At 58.6% G+C, this 20,035-nt stretch overlaps 1 protein-coding gene across 10 annotated transcripts in view; it reads left to right on the top strand.

Annotated features, from left to right (window-relative positions):
- Positions 1-18,317, top strand: part of HDAC5 (histone deacetylase 5) — a 37,367-nt gene extending 19,050 nt beyond the window's left edge. For 3 of the 10 annotated variants that reach the window (XM_006060569.4, XM_006060570.4, XM_025280026.3), the window contains 24 exons: positions 5,968-6,227; positions 6,309-6,453; positions 6,566-6,680; positions 7,053-7,183; positions 7,312-7,458; positions 7,549-7,661; positions 7,959-8,090; positions 8,308-8,530; positions 9,784-9,995; positions 10,665-10,958; positions 11,700-11,865; positions 12,732-12,865; positions 13,411-13,531; positions 14,003-14,052; positions 14,194-14,301; positions 14,682-14,737; positions 14,866-14,953; positions 15,908-16,027; positions 16,285-16,382; positions 16,544-16,662; positions 17,308-17,441; positions 17,722-17,806; positions 17,943-18,108; positions 18,196-18,317. In XM_006060569.4, the coding sequence (XP_006060631.3) occupies positions 5,968-6,227; positions 6,309-6,453; positions 6,566-6,680; positions 7,053-7,183; positions 7,312-7,458; positions 7,549-7,661; positions 7,959-8,090; positions 8,308-8,530; positions 9,784-9,995; positions 10,665-10,958; positions 11,700-11,865; positions 12,732-12,865; positions 13,411-13,531; positions 14,003-14,052; positions 14,194-14,301; positions 14,682-14,737; positions 14,866-14,953; positions 15,908-16,027; positions 16,285-16,382; positions 16,544-16,662; positions 17,308-17,441; positions 17,722-17,806; positions 17,943-18,108; positions 18,196-18,235 (3,257 nt within the window). In that variant the 3' untranslated portion in view covers positions 18,236-18,317. Of the gene's footprint in view, positions 1-5,967; positions 6,454-6,565; positions 6,681-7,052; positions 7,184-7,311; positions 7,459-7,548; positions 7,662-7,958; positions 8,091-8,307; positions 8,531-9,783; positions 9,996-10,664; positions 10,959-11,699; positions 11,866-12,731; positions 12,866-13,410; positions 13,532-14,002; positions 14,053-14,193; positions 14,302-14,681; positions 14,738-14,865; positions 14,954-15,907; positions 16,028-16,284; positions 16,383-16,543; positions 16,663-17,307; positions 17,442-17,721; positions 17,807-17,942; positions 18,113-18,195 lie in introns of those variants that run through there. The other 7 variants (XM_025280024.3, XM_025280025.3, XM_025280021.3 and 4 more) reach the window with 5 other exon arrangements.
- Positions 18,318-20,035: the final 1,718 nt, after the last annotated feature.

The raw sequence follows: 20,035 nt of genomic DNA on the forward strand, positions 1-20,035 counted from the left end.
GTGTTGTTTTCTTCCATACGTCAACATGAGTCAGCCATAGATATACATATATTCCCTCCCTTTTGAACCTCCCTCCCACCTCCTACCACATCCCACCCCTCTAGGTTTCATGTTGCTTCTGACTAGAGGGAGCTTAGGGTCCCCTGGAGTCCTGGCCTCAGGAGGATGTAGAATGGTACCGGGGAGAGGAGTGTTGTGTGCAGCAGGTACAGAAAAGTTAGATGCCTTTATAGGCTTTCCCACCGCTAGAACCTGGTTCCCCAAGGGCACAGACCAAAACTTGTATTCATCTGAGTTAAGAAGTGCTTTGCAGGGACGGAAGGACCCCACTGCTGGGGGGTGAGCCTCAGAGGACAGTGTGGTCCTTCTTGGAGGTAGCAAGGCAAGGGAGATGGGAGAGACATGCTGCCCTTGGGAAAAGGCTCCTCCCAAGGGGTACCTCCTCCAGCTCTGGGATCCAGTTTCCAGCCACACCAGCTTGTGTTGTGTGGGGCCCACCAGAAGGGATTTGATTGGGACAGGACCACAGAGTGACCTTGGGACAGTCTGACATGAGAGGGCTAAGGCTTCATCCTGGCAGAGGTCTGAGCCTGACTTCATTAGAATTCAGGCCATCTATGAACTTGTCCCCATGGAATCCTGAGTATTTTCTTTCATGCACTTTAGAAACATTCTGAGAAGTGGTCCATAGACTCTGCCGAAGTGGTCCAGGACATACAAAAAATGTCAGGAGCCATTAATAGCCTCCACCAGTACCTCCTGAGATTTTCCCAGGCTCTGTGCCAAGCTCCACTGCATGTCTTATCTCTCTGGAGCCCCAGCAGCTCTGGGAGGTGGGTGCTTCCTCTCATTTCACAGATGCCCGCCTAGAGCCCAGGGAGGGGGCTCAGTGTCTTGCCCCAGAAAGAGCCTGGTTTGAACCCTGGCGTCTCTTACCCCAGAGCCCTTACTCCTCACCATTACGTGATGTGTGTTGGCTTGCGTTTCAGGAGGAGTTGGGAAAATTGCTAGGTGAGAGTCATCCCCAGCTCGCACATGTGGAAATACTGTCTGCATTGTGGTAGAACCTGTCGAACCTAAATTGGCCTCGCTAGTCACGTAAGAGCACAGAAATAGATCATGGGAAACCGTCCTCAGTGGGGAGGGGTCATAGGCGTCACGGGGAGGAGTATGAAATGCTGTTCCCTGCTTTCTTCCAAAATCCCTCCAGGCCAGGAAAGGGATGAGAGCCTTTCCCATTCTCCAGAGGGACAGAACGAGGTCACTGGATGTTTAAGAAAGTTGCTGACTCCCCGGCCTGCTGAGGGAGCTCCTGGGGGCCTGGGTGCTGGTGGAAGGCACTGCCCTCCAGGATGGGCTGCTAGTCTATTACTCTCTAGAGGGGTCAGTTCTCCAGGGCCCGGGATGCCCCATTGGGGTTCGTGAACCCACTTGAGCCAGGAGTCAGGACACCTGGGTTTGAGGCCCTGCTACTTCCTTGGAGGGATCTCCTGCAGAGCCGCCTCAGAGGCTTGGTCTTCTCGTCCATGTTACGAGCCTGCTGAAACAGAATTCCTTTTCTCCCTCTCCCCTCTTTTTGGTGATTTAATTTATTTATATGGCCACGGCACACAGCCTATGGTATTTTAGGTCCCCCGACCAGGGATTGAACCCATCCCCCCTGCGTCGGAAGGACCGAGTGTTAACCTCCAGACCATCAGGGAAGTCCCTTCCCTCTTATTGTTGGGGGTGTGTAGACATTCCAAACTGCTTAATGCGCTCTTCCCTCATATTCTTTGTGCCCTGGCTCCCCTCCTTCCCTTAGCCTTCTGTGGCTGATGGCTTCCAGGAGCGGGGTCTTTTTAGAGTCAAGTGTTCTGCCGCTTAGGTCTGCTGGGTGGATCCACACGCTGTGGAGTGCCCCAGGACTTTTCTCCAGGGGAACTCAAGGTACCGTTTCCCTGCTGCTAGCGTTTGGGTCACAGGCACACTGGAGTTGGTGACTTCTCCAAGAGAAGGCCTGGGAGCTGGGGCATAGCTTGTGGTCTGTTCAGAGCAGGAGGCAGGCTTGACCTTGCCCTTGGGCAGCTCCATCTGTTTTTTGTTGTGAACCCTTTTCCCAAAGGTGCTGCTGAAACCCGCTCCTCGTGTCTTAGAATCCCTTGTCTGCCTGGGGGCAGTGTCCCTTTGCCTGGGCACTCTCTTTTTAGTCTAAGCCTGTGCTGGCAGTCATCCCAGAGGTTACCCTGTCAGCACCTGCGTCATCTCCCCCGCCCCCCCGCTCCCCCCCCACCCGTCTGGTGCGCCAGGAGCCAGGCTATCCCTGGTTGTACCGCCCAAAGAATCTGCTGTGGGAGCCCCCACTGGGCTGATGGGGTGATGGGGTTCATGGAGAGACTGGAAGCCCAGCGAGATGGGAAGGAAGTGTCCACTAAAGTGTCACTGGTGCTGCTCAGTTGTCCCCATGAGCAGGGCAGAGCGGTTCCCTCTGAGCCAGAGCCTGGTGTGTGCAGGGCCACACTCTTGACGGCTGCCCACCTAGCTGCCTGGGCTGGGGCTTCTCCAGGGAGACAGTGTTGGTTAGTCCTGCCGAAAGCTGGGGGACAGGATGCTGTTACTGCTTGTTCCTACGGCCGCGGCTCCCGGCCGCGGCTCCCGGGAGGCAAAGTCAGAGCTCCCGGAAGGGGTGGAGTATGGAGCAGGGCAGACCTGGTCCCTTCTGTCTCCCTTTGCAGGAGGTCCCTGAGCCAGCTGCTGGCTTCCTTTCGACTTCCTGCAACTCTGTCAGGCGGAGGCATGGGATAGGGGACTGTGCCCTCCCACGTGATCCCTTCCCTGGCCTTGGCTAGCCAGGGTCCCCAGCCTGCCCTCTTAGGGTCCAGCAGTCCTTGCTTCTCCTTTCTTCCCTTTCCAGAAGTCCTCCCGTCCTCCTCCTTCCACCAGGAGGCGGTCAAGAGCTTCCTATCATGACACACCCATTTCCCCTCCAGGTGTTTGGTTCTCATGGCCGCCACTGCCACCTGCTCTGCTCATGCCAAACTGGGCGAGGGCACAGACCCTCAAGGGGAGGCAGGCTCTAGATTTTGTGCCCAGAAAATTACATCTGGGGGGCTCTGTGTCCCCCCCCACCCCACCGCTGACCCTTTCCCTGACTCCAGCTGTCCAGTCTCGGCACCGTCCATCTTGGATGGAGCTGGGTTACTACCTGGCAGACCCAGGGGGTGCCGCATCCTGTTTGGGCCCCACAGGGCCTGCAGATTAATATTCCCCAGTTGCCTGTGCTTCTTGCTTGTATGGGAACAAGACTGCGGTGGAGCCCGCTGGCCGCCCCACCACCTGCATACCAGCGGGGCTGCGGCTGCAACGGCAGCGCAGGACCCAGCCTCTCCACTGCTGCTGTGGCGGCGGCGGCTGCACAGGGGCCCCGGTGGGAGAGTCCCCACAGCTGAGCCCGTGGCCTCTCTGCAGGGCTCCGGCAGGGGAAGCCCGCACTGCTGGCGGCAGTTCCAGCCCAAGCAGGGTTATCTGCTGGGAGCCAGGAGCGCTTGGACCCTTGCCCTTCCCTGGATGGGCGGGCTGGCATCCGGCTCCTGCAGCTCTGGAGCTGCCGGGAGCAGCAGGTTGAAGCCTGTCCACTTCTTGGCCGAGCGATCAGAGTGCCACAGGCCAAGCCAGCCTTGCCGAAGAACAGATAACTCTCCAGCCAGCCTGGGGCCCTGCTGGGTATTTCCAGGGCTGGGGACACCCGAGCCTGGCTGCTGGCTCCTTGCTGCCACCCTGCTTCTGCACCCCGGACAGGGCCGTCCACCTCCAGAAAGGGCCTCTGTAGTTCCCTAGGATCTTTCCTCCTGGTGTTGGGGCAGGACATGGGTTGGGAAGGAAAGTGAGCGAGCGTGTGTGTGTGTGTAACCCCACCCTCCTGGCCACATCTGGCCACTCCTGCAGATGTGGCTCTGGCCTTGTGGCCGCAGAGTCGTCAGTGTGGCTGGCGGGCAAACCACAGAGGAATGTGCCCGGCTGTGCTGGGGGAAGAAGGGCTGCTGGGGAGCGAGGGAGATCCTGTGCTCAGGCTACCTTCCCTCTCCCACCTCCAGTGGGCCTGGGGGCCACGTACAGCCATGAGGATAGCATGACCTTGGCCTTCAGCAGGCCTTGCCCCTGCCTTGATGACATTCATTCAGGCTTCCTGGAGAGAGCCAGGCTCATAGACCGCAGAGGGTGTGGGAGCCTTTCTTATTAGCCCTTCACCCCCCTCCCAGCTCCCTCTCCACTCCTGATAAGGGATGGTGGTAGAGGCCTGGGCCTGTTTGCAAGGGCAGGGGACTCTGGCTGCCATCAGAATGGTAGGGTCTTTCCGTCTCCAGGCCTGGGTTGGCGTGGGCTTCCTTGCCACCGGAAAGTCTTCCCAGCTCCCCGTGACCTCCCTGGATCAGAGTGGGGGAAAGTGAGGGCTGTCTTTGGAGAAAGAAATGGAAAAGAACAAGACGGCTTGGCTCTGCCTCTCTCACTTCCTCCTTCCCAGGCAGTGGGTAGCCTGCCTTCCCTTTCCTGCAGGCGTCAGGAGGCTTTGTGGGGTTTGGGCTGGGCTTGGAGCTCCCTGCTGGCGTGGTGTTTGCCCAGTTGCCCTGGCAACCACAGGGCAGTGGTGGGGAGTGATGACATTGAGCGGCCAGAGGAGAGTGTACAGGGATCAAGAGGTCGAGACCCATCTTTTCCCATAAGTCCATTGGAATCTGTTGCCATTCCCTGGGGCCCCTTGGCCCATTGTCCACTTGGGGGCCTGGACCCAAGGTCTGGGGGCCCAGCAGGTCCCTCCACTCCTTTTCTCTTCCCAGCGGGTTCTCCCTGGGACTGGAGTTCTGAGATCTCTGCCTAGGCTCCAGCCCCCCGCACCCCTGCCATTACCCTTCTTCCTGTCTGATTCCCTTTCCTTTCCTGTCTCCTCCTCCCACCTCCTCCCTGCGCCTGCCCGCCCATTCTCTCTCTCTCCTCCCCCCTCCCCCCAGGCACAGCTGCTGTTTGGCTCACTCTATATATAGCGGCATTTTCAGGGTAATTACAATAAAACTGTTGAAAGGAGATAATCCAGCAAAGGAAGCGAGTCTGACTCCCAGCCCCCTCCAGTCCCTGGTTTGGTGCCGCCCTGCACCCCCTTGCCTTGCAGCCTCCTGCTCCCACCCCACTCCCTGTTCCCATAGCCTCACCCTCCCACCCCATCTGCGCTAGCTGAGTGTGAGGTAGGGAACAGGAGAATGGATAGACTGTCCATTGTCCATGGGGGTGTCCACAGACCTTTCCTAGACTTACTGAGGCCCCTGGCTGCCAGCCCCATCAGTTCTAGAACCAATGTCGATGCCTTGGTTTCTCCTGTACTATAGGCTTTTTGGCAGGGACTGTGTGGTGTTGAGAGGTGGGGGAGGAAGCACAGGAAGGATGGTGGTTAAAAGCATAGGATTTGGATTCACATCTTGGTTGATTGATCACCTGGGCTGTCTTTGATCATGTTACTTAAACCTCTATAAAATCTCAGTTTCCTTATCATGAAAGTAATTCAGGAAGATCCCCTGGAGGAGGACATGGAAACCCATTCTAGTATTCTTGCCTGGAGAATCCCATGGGCAGAGGAGCCTGGCAGTCTCTACAGTCCATGGGGTCGCAAAGAGTCAGACACGGCTGAAGTGACTTAGCACACGCACACGCCAAATTCACATAAAATGTCCAGTGGTCATCTTTGTTAAATACTCATGATCTTCCAGGTACCCTGCTTTACTTATGCACATTTTTGTAGTGAAGTTCATGGCTTCAGTCTCATTTAATGAAGGCAGAAGGCTGTATTCACTGAGCAGAGGGATTTGACTCCCCTCACCCCCATTCTCCATTCTCTTGGGGTCTAGTAATCCTGCCTGGCAGCTTTCTGGGCCCCAGGCATGGCAGCCAGGGCCCAGTGCGGATGGCCTGCTGACCCCTTCCTGGTTCTTCTCTCCACAGTAGAGGTGAAACCGGTGCTGCCAGGAGCCATGCCCAGCTCCATGGGGGGCGGGGGAGGAGGCAGCCCCAGCCCCGTGGAGCTGCGGGGGGCTCTGGCAGGCCCCGTGGACCCTGCGCTGCGGGAGCAGCAACTGCAGCAGGAGCTCCTGGCACTCAAGCAGCAGCAGCAACTGCAGAAGCAGCTTCTGTTCGCTGAGTTCCAGAAACAGCATGACCACCTGACCCGGCAGCATGAAGTCCAGCTGCAGAAGCACCTCAAGGTGAGCGTGGGGGCCAGGGCACCCAGACCTCTGAGCCCTGCCCTGGACTCAGCTCACCTTGCCTCCCCACTGCCCCTGCAGCAGCAGCAGGAGATGCTGGCAGCCAAGAGGCAGCAGGAGCTGGAGCAGCAGCGGCAGCGGGAGCAGCAGCGGCAGGAGGAGCTGGAGAAGCAGCGGCTCGAGCAGCAGCTGCTCATCCTTCGAAACAAGGAGAAGAGCAAAGAGAGTGAGGCTGGGGCGCCTCTGGGTTGAGGGGGTTGCAGCTGGGATTACTGCCCCTCCCCCAGCCGTGGGGTCCTGGCCCCCACCTCCTGGGTCAGCTGTGGCCTATCCCACAGGTGCCATCGCCAGCACTGAGGTGAAGCTACGGCTCCAGGAATTCCTCCTGTCGAAGTCAAAGGAGCCCACACCAGGCGGCCTCAACCATTCCCTCCCACAGCATCCCAAATGCTGGTACGACCCTTGACAGGCATGGGTTGCAGAGGTGCCCAGCTCAAGGGCTGCCTGGCTGCAGGCAGACATGGGGCTTCTGGGCTGAAGTCATGTAGGGGCCCTGCAATCTCTCCTAGGAGATGGGACCCCACCCCCAGCCCCCCGCCCTCCTGGTTTGTCTCCTCGCTGCCCTCCCCAAGATCCATTTCGTATCACCATAGGCAGTGGATGTTTCATAAATGTAGATTGCTCGGTTGCGGGTCCAGCTGGCTGGGTGATCCCCTAGACCTGTCTCCATCTCCTCCCTCTACCCCAAAGGCTGGGTGATCCCCTAGACCTGTCTGGCTGGGTGATCCTCCAGACATGTCCCCATTCCTTCCCTCCACCCCGCAGGGGAACCCACCATGCTTCTTTGGACCAGAGTTCCCCTCCCCAGAGCGGCCCCCCTGGGACGCCTCCCTCCTACAAACTGCCTTTGCTTGGGCCCTACGACAGCCGCGATGACTTTCCCCTCCGCAAAACAGGTGAGTACAGCCTGGCCGCCCAGGTTATGGGGGGGCGGGGTTAGGCAGAGGTGGGAATGTGGAAGGGCCAGGCTGCAGGTGTGTCCGCTTGCGTGGACGTGTCTGAGCCCCGGCTGCCTTCTCCCCAGCCTCTGAACCCAACTTAAAAGTACGTTCAAGGCTAAAGCAGAAGGTGGCCGAGCGGAGAAGTAGTCCCCTCTTGCGTCGCAAGGATGGGACTGTCATTAGCACCTTTAAGAAGAGAGCTGTTGAGATCACAGGTGCTGGACCTGGGGGTAAGCGCTCGTCTCTTGTCCCTGTTCTGAGGGCCGGGGAGTGGGGGTGCTGCTCCGAGCAGGCCCAGGTGACAGCCGCCTCTCCCGTAGTGTCCGCCGTGTGTAACAGCGCGCCAGGCTCTGGCCCCAGCTCTCCCAACAGCTCCCACAGCACCATCGCGGAGAACGGCTTTACGGGCTCGGTTCCCAACATCCCCACCGAGGTACAGGCCCACCAGGGACTGGGTGGGTGGGCCAGAGCTGCTTCCTGTCCCGTGCGGTCGGTCTGGCTGAGAGTGCCCAGCAGGGGCCTTTCTGCCCCGCATGGACAGACTGGAGGGACCGTTTGCCCTGAAGTGGGATGTGTCCTGTGGGCCTCTGCATGGCTCTGACCTCTCAGTTCCCCCAGGTGGGGCTTGGTGTGGGAAGTGGGGTGCCATTCGGAGCCCTCCGCCTTGCCCTGGCCCCAGGTGGCTGTCCTTTGCCTGCTCTCATGCCTGTCTCTCCCAACTGCTCCCCAGATGCTCCCCCAGCACCGGGCCCTCCCTCCGGACACCTCCCCCAACCAGTTCAGCCTCTACACGTCTCCCTCTCTGCCCAACATCTCCCTAGGGCTGCAGGCCACGGTCACTGTCACCAACTCGCACCTCACTGTGAGTACGGGGCATGTCCCCTCTGGTGTTGAGGTCTTTGGTCCTGGATGCCCCCAGTTGGTGCATTTGTCCTCCCAAGGTCCTGAGGGAGATCAGAAGGTCCTCCCCAAAGGTGGGGGTGGGCAGAGAGTAGGTGAGGGATGCTGGTTCAACGTTGGCAGACCTTGGGGGGCAGTTATAAACCCTTCTCTCATCACCATCTCCCGTCCCACCCCAGGCCTCCCCGAAGCTGTCGACGCAGCAGGAGGCCGAGAGGCAGGCCCTCCAGTCCCTGCGGCAGGGCGGTGCACTGACGGGCAAGTTCATGAGCACATCCTCCATCCCTGGCTGCCTGCTGGGCGTGGCCCTGGAGGGCGACTCGAGCCCCCACGGGCACGCCTCACTGCTGCAGCACGTGCTGCTGCTGGAACAAGCCCGGCAGCAGAGCACCCTCATTGCTGGTGAGTGGCAGGCAGCTGTGCGAGGAGGGGGTGTGGCCGGACCCCATCCTGAGGGCTCAGCTGGAGGGACCACTTGTCAGGGAGAAGTAGCCAGGGATACTCACCAGGCGTGTCACAGCGCCCCTCAACGGCATCATTGATTTTTTCTGCATTCCACAGATGCTATTGAGTCCCTGCAGCCAGCCAGGCACTGTACCTGACCTCTACCATCCTAATGGAGCTCCTATTCCAGGGCAGTGCCATCCAGTAGAAATATAATACAAGCGGCACATGTACTTTAAAGTGTTTGTTCTAGTAGCCACATTAAAAAATGCAAAAAGAAATTGGTGAAATTAATAACTTACACCTAACTCAGTCTATCTAGGATGCTATTATCGGAACATATAATGAATGTAAAGAGTTAGCAGTGAAATATTTTGTTTTTTATACTGTCTTTTAAACCTGGTGGGTATTTCATACTTAGAGCACATCTTAGTTTAGACAGGGCACATTGCAAGTGCTCAGTGGTCATGTGTGACTGGCAGCTATAGGATTGGACAGCATAGCTTTAGACAGACAGCCCATAAGGACCTGGCAGCATCAGAAGAGGTTCTGCTTAAAAGTCTCATGATCTTGGCCCCTAGGCTTCTCAGCCACGTGGGATCCATGTTCATGATCAGGGAGGTCTTACAGCTTGGGAGAACTAGTCATTGTTCATGCACAAGAAGGGCCCAAAACTGTGTATTTGTAAGTGACTTAAAGGGAGTATGTAGTGTGTGTTTGTTAGTCATTCGTTTCCGACTCTGCGGCCCCATGGACTGTAGCCCGCCAGGCTCCTCTGTCTGGGATTCTCCCGGCAAGAATACTGGATTGGTTTGCCATTCCCTTCTCCTAACCTACGGATCAAACCTGGGTCCCTGCACTTCAGGCAGATTCTTTTGAGCCACCAGAGAAACCCAGGAACTCTGATAGGTTGGTAAAAATGTTCCTGGGCCTACCATAAAAGTTTGACTAAATGAATTAAAGGGAGGGAACAGTGAATCCAGGAAGTCTTGCTGGAGGTGGTGACTCTGAGCAGCAAGACTGTTCAGTTGTATGGAGGAGGAAGAATAGGTCTCAGGTCTGGGGGCAGAGTTGCTCCAGGCCCCTCCCAGGTTCCACCCTCTGCCCCGCCCCAGGGGGTAGGGTGCTGTTCCAGAAGGAGGAGAGTCTGGGGTGGGAGTGGGGAGCCTGGTGCCCTAACAGTAATGCTTGCTCCCCTTCCCCCACCTCAGTGCCGCTCCACGGGCAGTCCCCGCTGGTGACAGGTGAGCGCGTGGCCACCAGCATGCGGACAGTGGGCAAGCTCCCGCGGCACCGGCCCCTGAGCCGCACCCAGTCCTCGCCGCTGCCCCAGAGCCCCCAGGCCCTGCAGCAGCTGGTCATGCAGCAGCAGCACCAGCAGTTCCTGGAGAAGCAGAAGCAGCAGCAGCTGCAGCTGGGCAAGGTGAGCTGGGAGAAGCCGACATCCGGCGCTGTGCTGGGGGCAGGACACAAGGGTGCTGGGCTGGCTGGGCAAGGTGAGCTGGGAGAAGCCAACATCTGGCACTCTGCTAGGGGCAGGACACAGAGGGTGCTAGGCTGGCAGAGAGGGAGGCACATCTGACCTCCTTGGCCACTCCCTGCTGCATCAGGGGAGTCACCTTGCCCTTTTTCTTTAGAGAATATATTGTGTGGTTTTTTGTGTGTGTGTGGGGGAGTATTTATATATTTTTAAAGCTCATTATTTTATTTACTTATTTATTTTTGGCTGCAGGCTTTCTCTGGTTTCAATGCACAGGCTTATCACTGCAGTGGTTTCTCTTGTTGTGAGGCATGGATCCTAGAGTGCGGGCTCTGTAGTTATGGTGCGAGGACTTAGTTTGCCTCTGAAAAGTAGGATTTTAGTTCCAGGACCAGGGATCGAACCTGTGGTCCCTCATAGGTTGACAGGTGGCTTCTTAGCCACTGGAGCACCAGGGAAGTCCCCACCTTGCCTTTTTCTGTCCACATCAAAGCTCTGTATGGGCTGGGTGGCCACTGGGGAAGGAGAAGTGCAGGAATAGACTCTCCGGGGGCTCGGGCTGCATGGCTGTGCCCCCCTCCCAGCTGATGGGCCTCCTGGCTCTGCTTCCAGATCCTTACCAAGACGGGGGAGCTGCCACGGCAGCCCACCACCCACCCCGAGGAGACAGAGGAGGAGCTGACGGAGCAGCAGGACGCCTTGCTGGGGGAGGGAGCCCTGACCATACCCCGAGAAGGCTCCACGGAGAGTGAGAGCACCCAGGAAGACCTGGAGGAGGAGGAAGAGGAGGAGGAGGAAGAGGAGGAGGAGGAGGAGGAGGACTGCATCCAGGTCAAGGACGAGGAGCGCGAGAGCGGTGCTGAAGAGGGGCCCGACTTGGAGGAGTCTAGTGCTGGTTACAAAAAGGTGGCCCCCTGCGCCCTGGCCCTTGACCACCAGCCGTCTGTCCTCCCGCCTCCTCTTTCCACCTTTGCCCTTCCCTCTCCGCAGTCTGCAGTTTCCAGGCTGTGCCCAGGGGAGCAGGAAAGAGACAAGGGGCTGTGGAAGTGAGAGAGGTGGTGTCAGTCTTAGAGCTGTCTCTGCCCCGTCTGCCAGCCCCTCCCTCTGACTGTGACTGCCCCCGCCTGTCTGCTTCTGTGTGTGTGTGTGTGTGTGCGTGCGTGCGCACACGCACACTCGGATGCACATGGTCTGTGTATATCTGCGTCTCTGCCTACGTAGGGCCGGTTGTGCGTCGGTCTCTGCGTGCATGCGTGTGTACACACCCGCCCCCGCTGTTACTACAGTCTGCCCTGGCGCCGAGCGAGCGCACACTCCATTCATGGCGGACACAGCTGAGCCCTCGGGGCCTGACTCATCCCACCCCCTCCCACGCCCCCGTCCCTCCCAGCAGCTTACCTCAGTGTTTCTCTGGTAGCATGACTCATCTCGTCCCCCCATCCCTCCCCATCTCCTCGGGGATGGAGATGAAGATGGAGATGGCTAAGACTGGAGTGTCTCCTGTCCCTGGAGGGAGGAGCTGGAGGAAGGAGGAGATCTGGAAGAGAGGGTTGGATTCAGGCCCCCCGGGAGGCCCTAGGGCACCTGTCCTCACTTCTGTCTCGGCCTCAGCCTCACCCAGGCTCCCTCCCGCTCTCTCCTTCCCAGGCATTTGCAGACACCCAGCAGCTGCAGCCGCTGCAGGTGTACCAGGCACCCCTCAGCCTGGCCACTGTGCCCCACCAGGCCCTGGGCCGCACCCAGTCCTCACCTGCTGCCCCTGGGGGCATGAAGAGCCCCCCAGACCAGCCCACTAAGCACCTCTTCACCACAGGTGAGCCCTTCCCCCATGAGCTGTCTTTCCATTGTGTGTGTTGCGGCGGGGGGTGGCATGCTGTGCATGGCATGGCATCTGGTCTTGGGCGTTGTGAAGGGATGAGATATAGCCTCTGCCCTGGAGGGATGGCCAGGGACCCTCAGAGCACCCTGAAGGGAGGGAAAACAGGCCTTGGCTGTCTCCCTGTGTGCACAGCCACCTGGTCATGGTGGCAGCCTTTGCTTCACTGGGCAGGTGGGGGTGAATATCCATGTGCTCCGGGAGCAGCATCTTTCTCAGGGCACCCCTGCCCCACACCCAGGGACCACTGATTTTGCTTCCTCGATGCCTCTGCCCTAGAGGCCTGGGTGGAGGGAGCCCGCTATCTCAGTGGGGCCGTGCTCCTCTGGCTCTTTCCCCTCCCTTTGAGGTTAAGAGTGAAGGCCTCAGTCAATTCCAGAAGGCTCTTCCACGTGAAACTGCCAGAGCTGGGCTCTGTAGGGGCACGGATGGTCCCTTTGAGGGACCCCACTTGAGGATGGTCCCCACTCACTAATGGGGTGTGGGGGTGGGGGGCAGCACACAGAGGCTCTGACGGGGGATGAAGGGAAGGAGGAGGCGCCGTGAGGTTAAAGCGGATGGCGGTGTCAGGCAGCCTGGTGGAGACTTGAGGAGCAGGGAGACTGCTGACAGGCGGTGATGGGGGAAAGGAATTTCAGGAAGAGCAGAGGAGCAGGCATGTGGGAGGGCAGCTGGAGTGGCCATGAGGAGGGGCTGGGACCAGGGTGGGCCAGGGAGAGCTCGGTGAGCTCTGCTGAGGGTGGCGGGCCGGGCTGTAACACAGCCTGGAGCTGTGCTGGCTGACAGGTGTGTCTCCGGCCCAGGTGTGGTCTACGACACGTTCATGCTGAAGCACCAGTGCATGTGCGGGAACACACACGTGCACCCCGAGCACGCTGGCCGGATCCAGAGCATCTGGTCCCGGCTGCAGGAGACAGGCCTGCTCAGCAAGTGTGAGGTAAGGGGGTCCCCCCCTCCTTCCAGCTTCCACCTCAAACCCAGCGAAAGTCCTGTTTCTCATGTCGAGGATGCCTCTGTCTGTGTTTCTTCCTCATTCTCTTTTCAACCCCTGACTTCAGGGTTAGGCCCCCATGTGCTTCCCAGTTTCATCCTTTGTGGCCTGGTGCCCGCCATGGTCCCCAGCTGAATGGGGGAGGGTCCTGGGCTGGGGTCCTTGGGGGACTGAGGCATACTTTCTCAAAACTTTGTATCTCCTGGGACTTCCCCGGAGGGCCATTGATTAGGATTCGGCACTTCCACTGCAGGGGACCCAGGATCCATCCCTGCTTGGGAAACTAAGATCCTGTGTGTTGCATGGCATGGCCAAAAATAAAAAGAAGAGCAATGTACTGTCGATTAAGAAAAAAACCACAACCACCTTTGGATCTCCTGAGGCTAGAGGGTAGCTTCATGTGCCCAGACTGTGGGGCGGAGAGAGGTGTTGGGCCTGCAGCGCCAGCCTAATCACCAGCAATCCCCTCTTGCTCCCCCTTCTTCCGACAGCGAATCCGGGGTCGTAAAGCCACGCTGGATGAGATCCAGACGGTGCACTCTGAGTACCACACACTGCTCTACGGTACCAGCCCCCTCAACCGGCAGAAGCTGGACAGCAAGAAGCTGCTCGGTGAGCTGAGTGGCCAGCAGGGAGGGGTGGTGGGCCACGCTGGGTCTGCTGCCTGGATGGGACGGGGGCTGTCAGGAAGACCATCCCCTGGTAGGCAAGTGGGTCTCCGTGGTTGCCACATCACAGGCCTCCAGAGGGCGCCATTCACACAGATTACAGCACGTGGGTGGGGTGTGTGCAGGAGGGTGCGTGCAGGAGGGCGGGAAAAGACTGGTCAGACCTGGTGATGGGCTGTGCCCTTCTGCCTCACCTGTCAGGCCCCTTTCTCCCTGCCACCTGCCCCCGGGGAAGGATCGCCCCTCAGGATGGGGGACAGTCATCTCCCACCTGGCGTGGGGTGCAATGGCCTGTTCTCTGCTGGGGTCTGCCCTTCTTTCTCTGTGACTGAGCTCCCTGCCCACTGCACATGCCCACCTGCGGCCCTGGCAGCAGAGGCGCCTTCTAGCGTAGGTCTGTCCCTCTTCCTTTCAGGCCCCATCAGCCAGAAGATGTATGCCATGCTGCCTTGCGGGGGCATTGGGGTGAGTAGGGCACCGGCCCATGGGGTTGGGTGGGTGGTGCTCCCAGCTCCAGCCCCTCCCTTCCCCCCACCATGGTTGCACCCCCCTTCTTGCCCTCCCCCTGCAGGGGGCACACTGAAGCCCACTCTCCTGCCCCTGCAGGTGGACAGCGACACTGTGTGGAACGAGATGCACTCCTCCAGCGCCGTGCGCATGGCGGTGGGCTGCCTGGTGGAGCTGGCATTCAAGGTGGCCGCAGGGGAGCTCAAGGTGAGTGTGTGCGGGCTGGCCAGGGCGGGGGTGGGGGACAACTTCGTCTTGCTGCCTGAGCAGCAGGGGATTGGGCAGCCTCAGCTTTCCCACCAGTAGGGCACTGTCCTCTGTAATCTCACCTCGCAGGTGCAGGTGTGAGGAGGAGGTGACAGCTCCAGGCGGACTAGGGGGTGAGGGGTAAAGAGAGACGACCTCAGAAGGTCGCTTCTGACCCATGCCGCCCTCGGCTGGCCACACTCCTAAAGGTTGTGTGACTGATGTTTCTCACATGTGTTCTTTTCCTGGCTTATGCTTCTCGTCTGTGTCTACCCCAATCCATGGCCACTTTGCCTGCCTGTCTGCCTCTCGTCTCTGTCCCTCTGTCCACACCTCTTCAGAATGGATTTGCCATTATCCGGCCCCCAGGACACCACGCGGAGGAATCCACAGCCATGTGAGTACCACCTTATCCCTGCCCTGCCCGCCTCTCCCTCTCAGCAGAGCCGACACTGTGTATCTGTGGCTCCCGGCGCGAACGTCCAGTAAGGCTGATGCCCTGCCCTCTTCTTCCCCATCCCGCAGGGGATTCTGCTTCTTCAACTCAGTAGCTATCACAACCAAGCTCCTGCAGCAGAAGTTGAACGTGGGCAAGGTTCTCATCGTGGACTGGGTAGGCAGTGCCTGGCGGGATCAGGGTCAGCCTTCAGGAGTCCCCCACCCCAATCTTGTCACATCATCCTCAGGGCCTGGAATGGGCTGGGCTGCTGACTCTGGGGTGTTAACCCAGCCCTCCCAGTCCCCTGGGGCTCCCTCTTCACTAGGGGAGACTCGAAAGTGGTTTTAGCTGCTGCCCCCCCATCCCCCGCAGCCTTGAACAGCTGAGGAGGTTTTTTTGCCTCAAGTGATAGAGATATCCCCTGCCATTGCTAGAACCCCTCTTGCCTGGGGACTGACACATGGTACTGCTTCATGGTCACCTCGCTTCCTAAGAAGTAGAATGTCTATTTGATATTTGATATTTGATATTGCTAGAACCCCTCTTGCCTGGGGACTGACACATGGTACTGCTTCATGGTCACCTCGCTTCCTAAGAAGTAGAATGTCTATTTGATAAATGGAGACACGGGGCTGCTGGGGGACTCACCCAACTAAAGTCACTTAGCTTCTCCACCCCTGTGTTTCTCAGCAGAGGGAGAGGCCCCTACTGCTCCCTGTGAGCTGGGGAGTAGCCAGGAGCAAGCCTTGGCAAGAAAGGATCTGATTTCTCTAAAGCCTAGCTTGGGCTTCAGGGTTCATCACACTGGCTTCTTCTTCAGAATGTTTCAATTCCTGCCTAACCTTCCTGTCCCCTTCTGCGTGGGTAGAGGGGCCTTGCAGGGGGAGCCACCACCATTCATCCCCTGGCTTTGTGTCTCCTCTGTGCAGTGCCACATCCTGGCCCATGGACCCTGGTTAAAGAAGCGTGGGGGGATTTCATTGTGAATGGAATATGGATGCCCTGTATCTAGGGGCAAGCTGCACCCCCAGAGTTCACCACAGGGTGAGGGTTGGGGACAAGGTGAATTTTGACCTTTGGGTCAGAGCCTGGGCCATTTTTCCTGACGCCTCCACCCTTCCCCACTAGGACATTCACCATGGCAATGGCACCCAGCAAGCATTTTACAACGATCCCTCCGTGCTCTACATCTCCCTGCATCGCTATGACAACGGGAACTTCTTTCCGGGCTCCGGGGCTGCTGAAGAGGTACAGCTCCTGGGCTCAAACTTGGGGCCCACTGGGAGGTAGCAGAATGGGACCTGGCAGGGAGCCGTGGAGGCCCGTGGTGGTGCTGGTAACCTGGGGAGTCTGGGCTCCTAGTGGGAGGACCACGCCGGCCAGCTGCCCCTCCATGCAGAACAGAGGTCAGTGGAGTAAGGGCTGGAGGCAGGGCTGAGGGCGGGGCGACGTCTGGGCTCCCCAGGCACTGAGAGTAACCCCCTGCCCCCCCACCGTGCTGCCAGGTTGGCGGAGGGCCGGGCGTGGGGTACAATGTGAACGTGGCATGGACGGGAGGTGTGGACCCCCCCATCGGAGACGTGGAGTACCTAACGGCCTTCAGGTGGGGACTGAGAAGGGCCTGGGGACGGGTGGAAGCCTCTGGGCCCTGCCGTGGGAGGGGTAGAAAGCACACAGTTTGGTCTGGGTGGAGGGGTCGGCCCTGTGGGGAGACAGGCCTGGACGAGTCACCTGCCAGGGTCAGCTCGGGCCCTCCCTTTGCAGGACAGTGGTGATGCCCATTGCCCACGAGTTCTCACCTGATGTGGTCCTGGTCTCCGCTGGCTTTGATGCTGTTGAGGGACACCTGTCTCCGCTGGGTGGCTACTCTGTCACCGCCAGATGTGAGCCTGCTGGGGGACTGAGGGAGGCTATGGAGCAGTGAAGATGGTGGGGACGAGCGGGAAGCTGGGAGGAGTGCTGTGCGTGCTTGCATGCCAAGTCGCTTCATTCGTGTCCAGCTCTCTGGCAACCCTGTGGACTGCAGTCCACTAGGCTCCTCTGTCCATAGGATTCTCCAGGCAAGAGTACTTTCCTGGAGTGGTTTGCCATTTCCTTCTTCACGGAAGCTTCCCCTTCTCTTATGTCTCCTGCATTGGTGGGCGGGCTCTTTACCACTAGCGCCACCTGGGAAGCCATGGGAGGAACGCGGGGACAGGTCTAGGACTTGGAATCATCCTGGCAGCATCCTCCATTCTTCTGCAGCCCTGGCCTTGAGGGGCCGACAGGTGGGGGAGTGTACCTCCTCATGAAGCTGTAGAGTGACGACCCTGCGTGTTTCAGGGGTGGTTTCTCATGATACTCCTTAGGAGATCTCTTCATTTTGTCTTTAATGGAACATTCAATCCATGACATTGCGTTTTATTATGGATATCTGTTTTAGGTTTAAAGCTGTTTGTCTCATCTCTTGTGTTTCTTTTTCTCTTTTTTTTTGAGTTGATTTTCTTTCATTAACCATTTCATCCTCCTCCCTTCACCCATCCCTGAAGGTTTTGGCCACTTGACCAGGCAGCTGATGACGCTGGCAGGGGGCCGGGTGGTGCTGGCCCTGGAGGGAGGCCACGACCTGACCGCCATCTGTGATGCCTCTGAGGCCTGTGTCTCGGCGCTGCTCAGCGTGGAGGTAAGGGGCGCACAGAAGGGCTGGGGTAGGTGGGCCGGTAGGTCAGGGACCAAGGGGCCAGTGGGGTGGGGGAGGGACCCTTTCTTGGGTCAGGCAGCACCCAGGGTCCTTGGGGAGGTTTTTTTTTTTTGGTTCCCAAGGATAGCTGGTAGCCAGAGAAGGCTTTCTGAATAGAGGTTTCTCAAAAGGCTCTGCTTGCCCCTGTCATGGGGCTGACTCGGGTGGTTAGAGGGGCAGCCACGGCAACTAACCCTAAGCTTGTTCTTCTTTCCCCTGCCAGCTTCAGCCCTTGGACGAGGCAGTCTTGCAGCAAAAGCCCAACATCAACGCAGTTGCCACGCTGGAGAAAGTCATCGAGATCCAGAGTACGTGGGGACAGGCAGAGGGCCCCAGCTTGCTGAGTAGAGGCGAAAAACTTGACTGCATGCCAGGGCTGGGGAAAGTCCATACGGTTGGGGGTTTCTGCCCCTCCTTGACCCCCTGCCCACCCCTCATCCACAGGTAAACACTGGAGCTGTGTGCAGAGGTTCGCTGCTGGCCTAGGCCGTTCCCTGCGGGAGGCCCAGGCAGGTGAGACAGAGGAGGCTGAGACTGTGAGCGCCATGGCCTTGCTGTCGGTGGGGGCTGAGCAGGCCCAGGCAGCTGCAGCCCGGGAGCACAGCCCAAGGTGAGGCTCCCCCCCATCTCCCAGCCCTCGCCCAAGCCACCCCCACCACCATTGCCTCAACGCCTCTCCCTGTGCTTGTCCCCACAGGCCAGCAGAGGAGCCTATGGAACAGGAGCCTGCCCTGTGACGCCCTGGCCCCCATCTCTCTGGGCTTCATCATTGTGATTTTGTTTATTTTTTCTATTAAAAACAAAAAGTCACACATTCAACAACGTGTGCTGTGTGGGTCTCTCAGCCTTGCCCCTGCTGCTCCTCTAAGCTGCCTCAGGCCCCCCTTCCACCTCCGTGGCCCAGGTCTCAGCTTAGAAGTTTGCTCTTTCTGAGGGGTGAGGGGTATCCCGACCAGGTCTTCTCCCATGTTCTTTCCCACACCCACTTTCTGCATCCTGTCCTTGTTCCCCCTGGAGCCTGGACCAGCTCAGGTGGGCACGGGGCCCAGAAAGTACCTTCTGGCTCTGGGGGCTCCCTGAGTGAGGAGGGAAGTTTGGTGCCTTGGCTTCAGCTGACTTAGGGAGAAATGCCTTAATTTCACTTTCCTCCCCTCTCCAGCCCCAGGGGAGGATCCCGAGGGTCTCTTTACAGTCTTAAGATGTGGAGGGGAGGGGAGGTGGGCTTCCGCCCTGCAATTCTCACCATTTTTCCTGGTGTCCTCAGCATCTCCACAGAGCCCCCCTCTCCTCCATCTTTCTCCTGGCCTCAGCTCTGTGCTCTAGGATGTGGGCAGGGCAGCCTTGCCTTGCACTCCTCAGGGCCTGTTTCCCCTTCTCAGGGGCTGGAGAGAGGGAAAGTGTGTGGGGAGGGAGGGGGCTGGACTCTCGGGTTCTGCGGGACCAAGAGGAGCTGCGGAACCAGGCCTGCTCTCCCTCGTAATCTGTCAGCCTTCCTGCCCCTCCACTGGCACGGTGTGGGGAGGGGGAGAAGGTGGTTCCTGCAGGGGGACTCCAGGCTGGTGAGAGCCCCCTTGCTGTTCAGAACCAGATTTCCCCAGCCACCCAGCATATTGCAAGCAGAAGGGTCAGGGCCCAACTCCCTCCTAGGACCTTTGGCTTTGAAGCCTGGGGAGGGTGAGAGTGGGTGCGGGTTCTAGAAGGAACAGGGACAGAACCCAGGAGCCTGCCCTCAGCTTTAGCTTCCCTTCTGGGCTTCCTTTGTGGGCCACACCCAGGGAAACTAAGACCTGGATGAGGCTGGGAGCTGTCCTTGCTCTCCCAGGAGCCCGGCCTAGCCTTGCTTCCAGGGCTAGGAGCCCACAAGACTTTTAGGGAATGCTGTCCAGCCTGTGGGAAACCAAAGATGGGAAGAAGCTCCTGGGGGGCTAAGTCTTCCTCCTTCTCCCCAACCCTGCATAGTCTTTCTTTCTTCCCTTCCCCAGGGCCCCACCAATCTGTTTACATATTTATTATCCTACTGGGGGCCTGAGCAGGGTTGAGGGAGCCAGGGGAGGGGCAGGAGTCCCGCCACCACAGGTTTATCATGCACTGTGTCTTGCGTGTTGTTAGTGTGTTCTAGATCTTCCTGGGGTGTGGGGCTGAGCCCCAGCTCTGGGCCCCTTCCCCTCCCTCTTCCCATGGCCTGTCTGGTTCTCATGTAAACCCACTCCCTGCTTTGTCTCCCTGGACATATTTCAGTTAAGTATCCTGTAACCTGTTACACTGTGTGTCCTTGTAGAAATAAACTTGTTTCTGGCAGTGCCTTCTGGGGCCAATGTCTCTGTTCTCTGGGGTTCCTACTCTTCTTTTCTCCAGTCCCTGGACTAAACAATTTAGGAAACAGAGGCTGGGATGGGAGGGAGTGGGATCTCTGTCCTGTAGGTTAAAGAACAAGGTTTCCCTGAATGTAGCCACAGCATCTCATGGGACCTCTGTGTGGCTGAGGTGGTGGTGCTAGGAAGGGGGCCCAGGGCTTAAGGGCTTGCTTTTCCTTCTGA

This window comes from Bubalus bubalis, chromosome 3, assembly GCF_019923935.1.
Source record: "Bubalus bubalis isolate 160015118507 breed Murrah chromosome 3, NDDB_SH_1, whole genome shotgun sequence".
NCBI lineage: Eukaryota > Metazoa > Chordata > Mammalia > Artiodactyla > Bovidae > Bubalus > Bubalus bubalis.